The following is a 12325-nucleotide window of genomic DNA, read 5'->3' as shown; positions in this document are numbered from 1 at the left end:
ACAGTTTCTACGTAATTCTTTTGAAAAGCAGGCTCTTTCTAACCATTCCAGTAGCTGCAATCTTTATCCATTCCCATCTCATTTCTCAATTATAGCAACATCCTTTTTTCTGGTATTGAGAGATTATTTCACCTGCATACATTTCTTGGGTGTTACCTCTCCCTGTCTCTTTGCATCCTTCTCTATTACATCAAACATTAGCTTCTTAATCTCACTTTCAAGGGCACTGCTGGCTGATTACAGCTCTATTACCTCATTATACCAAAGGATTACTGTTTGCTTTTCCTGAGAATCCAACACTCCCTCCGCCATTTCAACAATTATTTCCTGCATCCTCTTAGGATGCTTATGTGCTGATCCCCTGCAAACACCACCAAGGTCCACCCCATTGCTACCCCTGGCTTGCGAGGCTTACCAAAAGAAACATTTGAAATACTGCAGTTGAGATCCCTGCCCGTCATGTTGAACAATACTGGGGTTTACACTAGTCTTGTCATTTGACGTGATCAGTAAACGACTCATCTTCTGCTGGAACTGAAAGTTACCCAAACTTGGAATGGTCTTTATACTCTGTGATTGTGTAGAAAGCAGCACAACATGAGCCCACTATGCAACTAATGGTTCCAGGCACTAAAACACAGACATAAAATACACTCCAACTATTGGATTACAGATGTCAAATACCTTAAATATTCCTCTATTAGTGACTGACTTCATATAAATAGGGGAAAAACCAGCAGGACAATGAGACATCATAACAGCTAGCAAAACCAGGAACAACTTATCCACTTTGGGGAAGGAGGGGAAAAAAGAGAAGTGTTGGGCATTAGAAACATTACAATTTCCTCTACCAGAATATTCCTCTGCTGCAGAGAAAGCCAACTGTGTCATATGGTACTGGGTTCACACATACCAATTGTGCTCCTACTCACGGCCACAAGAAAACCCTATGCTACCTACAGCAAATGCTTATTTCAAAACATTATTTACCTTCTTTGAAAGAAATGAAGCATCTGGGGGAAAAACAAAGTGTACAAGAAGCATACCTGCATTCAAACAAACCCCCCTCTCTCTGCCCATCAGAATTTACAAAGTGAGGCTTTCACATCCACTCGAGTTGGGCAGCCATCAGGAGATCCAGCAATCAAACGCTGTGCTTCCAAAGGATTTACTAGGCTGATAAAGATCCAAAAGGCACACCCATATTCACCACCTTCATCACATCTGGTTCCCCAAGCACGCCAAAAGTAAGACTGCCTCAACTCTCCAGTGCAATTGCTGTCATATTTCAGAAGTTTTTCAGTGCTTAAGTAACACTCCAAACTCAGATCAAGAAGATGTCATTTCATTACACAATGCTGAAAAAATATTGTTTACTTAATATGGAACTACAAAAAAAGCATGTTGTAGTATTTCTTGTGTACCAGCTGGTGAGAAGTGATTTGTCTGGTACCTGCCTCCTGAACAAATACTTGCTAAGCATAAGCATTACAAATAGATACCATGATAAAATGATGAACATTCTTGTGAGTAACACAGCAGATTTTACCCATTCAAGTGAAGTTTTCTCAATGGTTACTTCAAGCAGAGACAGTCTGATCAAAGAGAATCAGTACAAGTTACTAGAATTCGTTTTTTGTGTTTTGCTTCTAACATTATATTGCTTTCTACTTACACATTAAAGAATGTTGAAGTATTCTAAAAATGCAGGTATTGTTACAATATTAATTTGATTTTTAAAAAAGCCTCAAACCTTAATTCAATTTTACAAGCCAACTAAGAGACAAGAAATAAGCTTACTTGCACAAGACCACACAAGAGCTCAACAGTAAAGCCCAAGAAAAATTCAGGTCTTGTAATGCTAGCTTTCTGGCTCACTGTAAGACTGCACTTCTCCTTTGAAAGATGCACAAAGTAACAAAATTATGTACAAACACACAAACCACAATGTCAGAAAGCACTTTAAGCAGTCTAACGTCCTGTTTATTGTAAATGATAAAGCAAAAGCAGAGTCCTGATGAAAGAAAAAACAAAAAAAATCAAGGAAAACGTATTAATGAACCTCACATGTAACTATTTCAAATTTTAGTATGCTCAAACTTAACAGAAACTAAGTACACTTGAAACCAAACCCTTTCTTGTTCTTGTCACCTATCAGGAAATACAATACTACTGCCAGTATTGTATTAGAATAGAACTTGTAATGAGAAAAACCAGCAACTCAGACTAACTTACTACAGATAATTCCATAAACAAAGTCAGTGTAGAAGGTCCACATTTTAATGAAAACCAGGTTTTCATTAGTATACTACTTTTTTTCCCCTTCTCCTCCCATCCAGCTGAAGCACTGACATGCATCCGAAGACAAACCTCCTAACCCTCTGCCAAGAGAGCAGAAGGGACTGGGGTACGTAAACTCACTAGGGGCAAAATGAAACAAGCTGATTGGAATTTCAGCTTCCACTGAACAATTTGTTCACCAACAAAGGAAAAAGCTGAACATATCTGGACTTCGGGGAGTTCTTTCTCTACCAAAAAGAATTCAAGTTGCTGAAGAAGTATGCACATATGTGCAATGAACAATGAAAATATCATTTGAAATGTGTTAAAGAACTTCCCTTCCTTTGTAAAAAAGCAAAACCCCAAATCCTTGTGTTAGTGAATTACTGGTTTTACCAAGCATGTTAAGAAACTGCTTTGCAAATGTAAGGACTGAAGTATTTGTAAGTATTTAACTACTGTATTAATAACAGAGGGTCTCACCTAGATCAATCCAGTATAAGAATTTAACTACACAAATGAACTTTTAGACATTTTCAGACTTATTTCAGTAGGTTATAGCATCAGTGACAACTCTACACAAGCATTAACACAAACCGTTTGTCTTCCTGCATTTACTTGCAGACTGTTGAAAGCACAAATCATACCCACTTGGATACCCTCCGCCAAGAACAGAAACCTGAACACATTGGCAACAGACTTAACTCATGCTTTTCTCCATCACAACTTCTGATGGTTTTGCCAATCCAAAAAAAAAAATCATTATTTTGACAGATACATTCTTTAAAGAAATCTCTGCTTGGTTGAGCTAAGAGATCTTGCAATCTCAAACAGCCTCCTGCTATTCTCACTCAGGAAATCAAACTGCCATCTGTAGCATTCAGAATCTGGATATAGGCAACTCTCAGATTTTGGATTACAAGTAAGGATAGTACATACATTTTTAAAATAACAGACATTATTTTTCCAGTGTTCAGCATTTCCAGGTTAGTAAAGTCGATGTATGTACAAATTTCGCTGAAGAGCATATACATTTCCAAGTACATACACAAGTGGGGCCATAAATAAAATGTAGGTGCCATTTTCATTGCTATCAGGTGATAAACAGTTTTTAAAACTGAAAAAAATGCTTTCTAAACAGATACTCAGGGGCACAAACGTGTACGTTCTTAAATTACGTTCAGCATCAAACCCACACTGATAAAGTCTCAAGACAATGACTCACCCCTTCCTGGAAATATCAGTAAAAAGGGTCAGATGTTTACGAACCAGACAATTGCTGGAAAAATACAGACAAACATGATTTCTAACTAAAAACTTGATACAATTGTTTTCATTCTGGGGCTTGAAGTAACTAACACATTCAATAAGCAAGTACTCGATCCTTACATAACTTTCTCTTTGGGAATCTCAGAGGTCTTCAGAAGGATGAGATAAGCAGCACAATGCTCCTTGTGAAAGACTGTACCCTCGCAGAGGTTAAGCATTTTACCCAGTATCTACCCATGACAGAGGAAACATATGGCCACCCCATGCATCTGGAAACGCTGTGATTTCATACTGCAGCCACAAGCCACATTCCTTCCACACAACTGCAGACCACAACAGCAAAAGAGTGAATAAAAAGAGAATCTATACAGCGTAGTGCTTGCAATCTTTGGGTTAAGTTGAAGGAGAACTATGGGGAAAAAACCATCCAGGTTTCAACTCACAAACATCTACATATTAAACAGAATACTGCCTTTAACACAATATATGTTAGCACACTGGAAAAGAAGTTTATGAAGATTCAAAAGCACAGAAATTCCACATGGGATAGAGTTTGATATTTAGAATTACTTCCAACATTTGGGGTTTTTTTTTAACTGTTAAAACCCAAAAACTATTTACTAACATTAATAATGCTAAAGGCAGTATTCTGTTTAAGATGTAGAAACCTTGGTTTCAAACTGCTTTTAAAAAACCTTTTATTTAGATGAAAAAAAAAATATCAAATTTTCTAATCTAGTGAGCAAAAATACGAGAAATTATTACAAGAGAAGTATGCTACATAATATTTAAGTTCCTTTTGAAGTCACCTTTTTCATATTTTCATTCTGTGGATGTTTTCCATATAATTAAACTTGGCAACTTTAAAGATTAGACAACATCACCACACAATTTATCTTCTTCCACAAGAAGAAAATATCTGATTTTAAACCAAGAAGGAAACAATTTCTGAAACAGGCATTGAAAGCATAAGAAAATTTTTTGCAGCTTTTGAAAAACTATTGATGCAACTGAAAATTATTTCATATTTTTGAAAATAAAACTTGGGTTTAGGCACAGAATGAAATTTGTTTAAGCAAAGATTAAAAAGAGCACATCACCAAATATACTTTGATCTTTCTTTGGTCCAACGTAACTCATTTCTAAAATAGTATTCTACAATGCCAGTGGTTTCTTAATTATAAAAGATGGTGTGCTTTGGCCCCAAGGATCTCACAACAATTGTATCATTAAATCTTCCATAGCCTTTTTTTTTTTTTAATCATAAAATCTTAGCAAAAAAGCCCTCAGCAAAATTTCTGCTTTAAATATTTATCAAGAGGTGAGAAGCAGATGGCTAGACTGGTTCTACAGGCTGAAACTGTTCTGACATGGTATTCAAACGCTCTTTCTGCCAACAGCTATTAAGGGGTTCACACAGGTTTGAAAGCAGAACGTGCGCATCAAAAGTTGAAGAACATCCTTCCTGATTTTTTTAAAGCGACAGCACAAACTCTTTCATCAACTTCCAAGGAAGCCACTTCAGAGTGCCAATCGCATGGACTTTCACTTGTCTCCACTCATTAAGCCAAGAACTTCATTATTGACCATCCTCCAGTATCCAAAGCTCAGTGAGCCTTCAGCATCAAAGCAAAAGCACTACATATTCCATTTAACTGCACAAAACCCCAAGACAACAATAACCAGACACATTTTGTTAAATATTCTATGTTAATGTTATTTGTACACTCTACACCCCTCACAGAAAGAACTCCAGATGTACAGAAACATACATGCTGAACAGATGTTCAAGCTGAGTAATTCTTTAGCATATCATAATCCATCATTTTTATTTCTAAATATTTACAGTTACTAAAAAAACCCAATTTTAGCTCCATTCATTTACTCTTGCCTCACATACTACTGCACAGTTTGACAGAAGTCAGATGGGGCACCTTATAAAGCAAGTATGCAAGTCTGCCCAGGACTTCAGTGTGTAAACTCTTAACTGCGTGAACACAAGCAAGCTGCATTTGAAAAGTGTTCAAACAAGCAAAACTCTGAAAACTGTATCTCAATAAACAACTTCCTTATTACCAATGAAGTACAACAATGCAACTTCGTGATTATGTGCCCCCTTTCATCAAATGAATATTCCTTTACAAATATTGCCAAGGAAAAAGCTAAATATTACAGATAGGAAGATTTAGCACACAACATCAAATTCTCAGAAAATGTAATTTCAACTGGATTACAGAAGACTACACTTCCCAGTTCTCACTACTCTGTTCTAACCACTAAATTATTACCATGCAAGGCAGTTCACTGAAGTATCTTCGGTTTTGTGTGGACACACCATAAGTAATATGCCGCACAGCGACCACAAAGATAAATGAACTGATGAAAATAAACACATTTGTGGAATAATATCTTCAAAATTGATCAACATTTTTTGTTGTGATAAAAAAGCACAAAAGTGGAACACATTTCACACAGCACAGAAAACACTGTAGAAGGAAACATTTCTAATGACAGAATGTCTTAAATGAATCAACAGTTATTTTACTATTACTAATTCACATTGTTTCATACACTGCTATCAAAGGAAACACAACAGGGAGCTTGCTGTTTAGCCAAGACATAACGAAAAGCACAGTGCCTCTATCTACTTCAGCCTACTCAAGACATACATGTTTTGGCCAATGCACACCCACTTGAGAGAATACTGGTGTACTTATAAAAAGTTGCTGGAAAAACAAAAAACACATTATCCACAGAAATATCCAGAAATAGCAGCTCCAGAATTTGAAGAATTAGAAAATACTGGCCTATCCAAGAAAATCTTTCCTTTGTCATGTCCCTGCTCATAGAATCAAACAGGTTGGAAAAGATCTTTAAGATCATGAAGTCCAACCATTATCCCAGCACTGCCAAGACCACCACTAAACCATGTCACTAAAGGCATCATCTACAGAGTTTTTGAACACCTGATATAACCATTTAATTAGCACATGCATCATTGCAATACCAGAACAGGCACATTAATTAAGTACCACACAAGTACCAGACATGAGCTGCTTTCTCAATCCCCTGATTTTATTTCTGGGTCCTTATTTGTCTCCAAATTCATCCACACACACTTTCTACTTATCAGAAACAGCACAATGCATAAGACTTCAGGAGAAAAAAAGAAGTCAGAACTGTCAATCAGCATGAAATACCAATAATCAGCATGAAGAGATAACATTTGACCAGGCAGGGTTAACCCCAGATACAAAATCATCAAATCTGCCTCAGTCAATCAGCAAAACCTACATATGTATTTGCAAGTGTTCTGAAAAGCTTATCATCTACATAGCAATCTTAATCCTGAAAAATTCCACTTCATGACCACAGCTGCAAACACTAATGAGGGAGAGCTTCAGGCTCAACAAGGTCTCCAGTAAATCTGTGCAGAACAGGTCTCTGCAGCTGGAGACTCTTAATGTCATGAGTTGCTTGTGCCCACCTGCCATTAGCAAACCCACAGCAGCTGCCTTCTGAAGCTGCACTGATGCTGGCAACAGGGAATGATGAAGGAAAAGCTGCATTAGAACACAAACACATCTAATTAAGAGTTTATTTACTCCTTGTTCAGAGCCCTTTCTGTAAGCTCCACAAATACTGTTTTTCCTTGTGTTTTTAACCTAGATTTAAGCCAATTTTTAATTAATTTCATTTTCTGCCAGATTTAAAAAAGAAAATAAGATCTTTACCTGACCAACACAAGCTGTTAAAGCAATTAAGCATTCAATATTTTTTTCAACAGCTAAGAGAAGCACTCAATATTTTTCCAACTAAGAGAAGTTTGCTTTATAACCCTAATATTTTTTAAAGTGCGATTAGATTCAACAGAATAAAAATAATCCATTTAAAGGGTGCACATTTATGTAAAAACCTGTATTGGCAAAGACTAGTTGTATAGCTCCAAGCAGACCATTTTCTGCATAAAGTTACCTCACTAGTGTAGAGTTGCAGATATCACCTGATATCAAGAAAAAAATATATTACATTTTGCTGAAGTAAAAGTGCTGGAGTAAAATCTTTAGCTTAAAATTCTGGCATTATTTCTTCAAACCAACACCTAATACCTAGTGATTTGGGGGGGGGGGGGGGGATGGAAACACAAACGTATAGCAGGTCCAGATAAGATTCAGCTAGTTTCATGATACTGTGAATGAAATGCCTGTCATTAAAAGAAGTCTGAGGTCAAAATCCACCTTTTTCTATATATTTCCTAAGCACATAAGGAAGGTAAGCACTTTTGTACAAAACTGAACACAAGATAGACTACAAAACCTTAACTGTCATTTACAAGCTGAACAAAGAAAATTAGGAGGCTGCCAAAAATGCACAGAGATGAGCAAAATAAAACTCTGTTTTCTAAAGCAATACATATTTAAGTATTTACAGAAGAAAATTCACTGCTCTCCTAAAACGCAAAACCCCACTCTTTCAAACCACTGACCTACAACCTCTCACGTGAAGTATATACAAGCGTGAGCTACAAAGACATACTTGTGCTGCCAAGATAAATCTTGGCTTTTACTTGCTCCTCACCGTTAACATTACCATGGTCCTACATTTCAGTTTTGTTACAGAGGTGCTGTCAGTACTTCACAAGTGTATTTTATCTGAATTCCAATCATGCCTGTAAATCCTAGTTAAGTACGAGACACTGCACGAAACGCTAACAAAACCTTTAAATACCTTTAAATCGGGCTTCTCCACGTAGTACACTTGATACAATGCTACTGCGTCTTCATTTTGCATAACCAGCCACGACTTACTCAGGTGGCTTCAGGAGCTTCATTGCCCCAACTAACCCCATACCCCACCTACAGCGTCCGATTGCAATGCCTCAGCCTGCCTTTGACTCCCCAGCTCACTCGGGTTGTCTCGGTGTTGCGCAGATCTTTGCTCCTCTGGAAACTAATAGCCCGAGAAACTACTGATAAAGGAATTTAATCCAACTTCTAAACAAACAAAGTATAACGCTAGATCGCAGGCAGGAGTTCCTGAGCAGACTTCAAGCTACAGTGTTTAGCTTTCTGTAGTTTATTTTTTCCCTCAGCGCAAGTGTCTGTGCTTCACAGTCTTTAAAAGCAAACAAACGAAGGACGTTAAACCCTGCTCGGTGCTACTTTTTTCACTTCAGCTTTCCCACGACCAGCGTCAGCTCCAGTTACAGCAGCAACAGTAGGAAATCTGACAGAGAAAACGAAGCACCCCGCCACAGACATCGCTGTGCAGATTCCCCCCGGGAGAAGCCCCTTCTGCACAGCCGAAAAGCCTGAGGAGAAGGAGGAGCGGAGGCTTGAGGAAAGACCCAACGCCAGTCGGACAGAGGCGCACAGACACTGTCTCCCCGCTCCAAAGTCTCCGTATTAAAACCACAATGCCACACAGGATTATTAGCCGACGTTCTGGAGTACTGTTAGAGACAAAGCTACACAATAGCTGCTTCCAGGCAGGGGCGACGGCTCCAAAGGCTTTACTCACCTCAGCAGTCCCGAGGAGCAGCGCTACGACCGCCCGGCCCCGCCGCGGCCCCTGCCCGAGCCGAGCCGCGCCGGGACCCCGCCCCACGCCACCCCCCGGGCACGCCGCCGGCCCCGCGCCGACCCCCCCCTCTTCCTTTCGCCTCAGCGGCGGGCGGGGGGTGCACACAAAGGAGCCCGACCCGTTGCGACCGTTACCGGGCGAACGGCGGAGGGCGAGGAGGCGCGCTCCCCCCCTCCACAGCCCCGCCACGGTGAGCGCCATGGCGGCGCACCCGCACCCCGGACGAGGCGCTCCCCGTCCCAACGCGTTCGCCACCTCCGTCCGCCGCGTTCGAACGACCCCCGCCCGGCCCAACACACACACACCACACACACACCCCCTCCCGCCCGGTGGCCGCCGCCGAACAAAGCGCCTCGGCTTCATCCGCCCCGCGCCTCCCCCGGGGAAGCCGCCTGAGCAGACAAGGGAAGGCGGCGAATCCCAGACACAATGAGAGGCGAGCCGGGACTCACCCACAGCTCCGTGCCCCAGCTCATGGCTGCTTCGCGGGCAGCGCCGGCTCCAGCAGAGGCGACAGCGGGAATGAGGCGACGGGCGTCGGCCGGAGAAGGGGGGTCCCGCCGGGCAGCGCCGGTGCCCTCGGTCACTGGGGAGAGGCGGCGACGAAGATCGGCGCCGCTCCCAGCTCCAGCTCCGCCTAGCGTGAGGAGGGGGAGAGCCGCGGAGGAGGCTGGGAGAGGGGCGGGCCCGGCTGAGGGGACGGGGAGAGGCAGCAGCGCCGCACGCAGCCCCCACGGACGGGGCGGGGGAAAGCGCGTCCCAGCGGCGGCCGCGTCGTTACTCGTTAACGAGAGGGGAAGGCGGCGGCGAGGTCGCGGGTCTTTGTATCCCGCCCGGCCGCGAGGCCTCCTCCCGGGAAACGCTGACTCACGCCGGGAGAAGGGAGGAGACCCGCACGCTCCGCACCTGGCACGGTGGCGAGAGGAGAAATAAACCCGGAAGCGTTTGTATTTTAACGCCACAGGTGTGTTAGTAAATCACAAACGGAGAAGTTGGGAGGCTGATACCTGAGGATAAAATAACCCGTTTTGATAGAGCGGTTGTCTGAGTCGTATTGTTGAGTAACTACAGCAGGGAGTTTCCTCACCAAATAGAAAAGGAGGGGTGTTAAATCCTCGTAAAATAAGACTTTTTCCACCAAAGTGTCTGTTACGAAGCAAAGCCACCCGAATTTTCCTCCTCTCACGACATCAAATTCTTGATTTTCCCCTCATTCCTATTTACCATATCTTTTTATAGGCTACAATAAAACCTCAGAATACTGCTGTCTTAATTCTCCATGAAAAAAAAATAGAATAATTATTTAAATCGAATAACTTTTTCATTTCCAGGTCACCTTTCAGGTAATGTTCCTTTGCATCATGCTTAATTTAGGCTTAGTCCTATTTTCCATATGAAAGGAAAATGCAAGTTTTTCTAGATAGATATGGAATTACTGTATTAGAATAAATCAAAATAAACAGATGAGATCACAGATCAACCACGTAATTTCTGGAGAGAAACGTTTATAAGCTAGTCACATTACATGAGAAATGCATTTGGGTCTGTGGGGATCCACAAAATGAAGGTGTGCCACATGCTGTGGTAGCCACATGTATGTTTTAGCAAGCCAGTGGTCATAAAACCTGAAATTTCAGACTCTGAAGGTTAAATTCCACACGTGGGCACACTTTATTGACCTCTGACACATCAACTCTGTTTGTAGATTGCATGCATTAAAGAAAACTGAACATGAGCTGTCTCCAGTGAGCGCTCACAGCCCAGAAAGCCAACTGTATACTGGGCTGCATCAAAAGGAGCGTGACCAGCAGGCCGAAGGAGGTGTTCCTGCCCCTCCACTCTGCTCTCGTGAGACCCCACTTGCAGCACTGTGTACACTTCTGGTGTCCTCAACATAAAAAGGACATGGAGCTGTTGGAGCAAGTCCAGAGGAGGCCACGAGGATGATAAGAGGGCTGGAGCACCTCCCGTATGAAGACAGGCTGAGAGAGTTGGGGCTGTTCAGCCTGGAGAAGAGAAGCTGCGTGGAGACCTCAGAGCAGCTTCCAGTGTCTGAAGGGGGCTACAAGGATGCTGGGGAGGGGGGGCTCTTCGTTAGGGACTGGAGTGGTAGGACAAGGGGTGATGGGTTCAAACTAAAACAGGGGAAGTTCAGGTTAGATATAAGGAAGAAGTTCTTTACTGTGAGGGTAGTACGGCACTGGCACAGGTTGCCCAAAGAAGTGGTAAATGCTCCATCCCTGGCAGTGTCCAAGGCCAGGTTGGGCAGAGCCTTGGGCAACATGGTCTAGTGTGAGGCATCCCTGCAGAACACATGTTGAGGATTCAGGTAATGAAGCAGAAATTAATAAATTATAAAACCGATGAATAATCATGTATTTGAATTCGCTCAACTTATGTGCCTTTCAGGAATAGGAAAAATAATTTCCATTAAATGCTGTAGACTTCAGTTATGTTTTACTTAAGCTACCAGTTCACCACAGACCTTTATATGATTCTTCAAAAAATATTATCAGGTCACATAATGAGATAACCTGCTTCAAAACATAATTACAGGAAAATTTAAAAGAATTTTCTCATTTCATATGCTTTTTATATGCATATAAAATTTCTCATTTTATATGCTCTCTTAAATTAATACCTATGCTGTAACTTGCGGCATATAATTTTAGAGGGGTTTCAAAATCGTTAATCACACATTAATCTATATTCTGCTGTGTCCTAACCAAGGTTTGCACCAACGATCTGGGCAGCTTTGGGTTTGGAACCCTGATTTGGCAGTTTTATTTTTTTAAAGCATAATTTTGAGAAACAAATGTACATTAAAACTTTAAACAGTAAGGGTGAGAGTCCTGACCATTTGAGTGAATTAGAAATTTGCTGCTGGCTTCAGGAGAGCCAGGATCTTTCAGATTGTTTCAGAGAACTTACCTTTCCAATTCCTTCATCTTAGGTATCTAAAAATAAACCCTAAAAAATAATTTTCGAGTTAGAACTTTCAACCTTAGAAGCCCCAGTAGAGTATTGAAAATTAATCTGCTGGAAAATGGATCCTAAATTCTGGATCCATGGATCCAGAAGCTTTGAAAGCCAGACACTTACTTGGCACTCACATTTGAAATACTGGCCTTTCCTTGCATGAAACATACAGCTAGGGAGTTTCAACATGCAATACATATGTATTTGTGGTTGG

The 12325-nt window shown here is 41.3% G+C and overlaps 1 protein-coding gene across 4 annotated transcripts in view; it reads right to left on the bottom strand.

The window, feature by feature from the left end:
- The window catches only part of FNBP1L (formin binding protein 1 like), a 58496-nt gene extending 48689 nt beyond the window's left edge, over positions 1-9807 (bottom strand). For all 4 annotated transcript variants that reach the window (XM_030496479.1, XM_030496481.1, XM_030496478.1 and 1 more), the window contains exon 1: positions 9585-9807. In XM_030496479.1, coding sequence (XP_030352339.1) covers positions 9585-9608 — 24 coding nt within the window. In that variant the 5' untranslated portion in view covers positions 9609-9807. The remainder of the gene's footprint in view (positions 1-9584) is intronic.
- Between the last annotated feature and the right edge of the window lie 2518 nt (positions 9808-12325).

The sequence above is a fragment of the Strigops habroptila genome, chromosome 8 (genome assembly GCF_004027225.2).
Source record: "Strigops habroptila isolate Jane chromosome 8, bStrHab1.2.pri, whole genome shotgun sequence".
Classification (NCBI taxonomy): domain Eukaryota; kingdom Metazoa; phylum Chordata; class Aves; order Psittaciformes; family Psittacidae; genus Strigops; species Strigops habroptila.
Note: the sequence above shows the minus strand (reverse complement) of the source record. Positions and strands in the feature narration are given on the sequence as shown.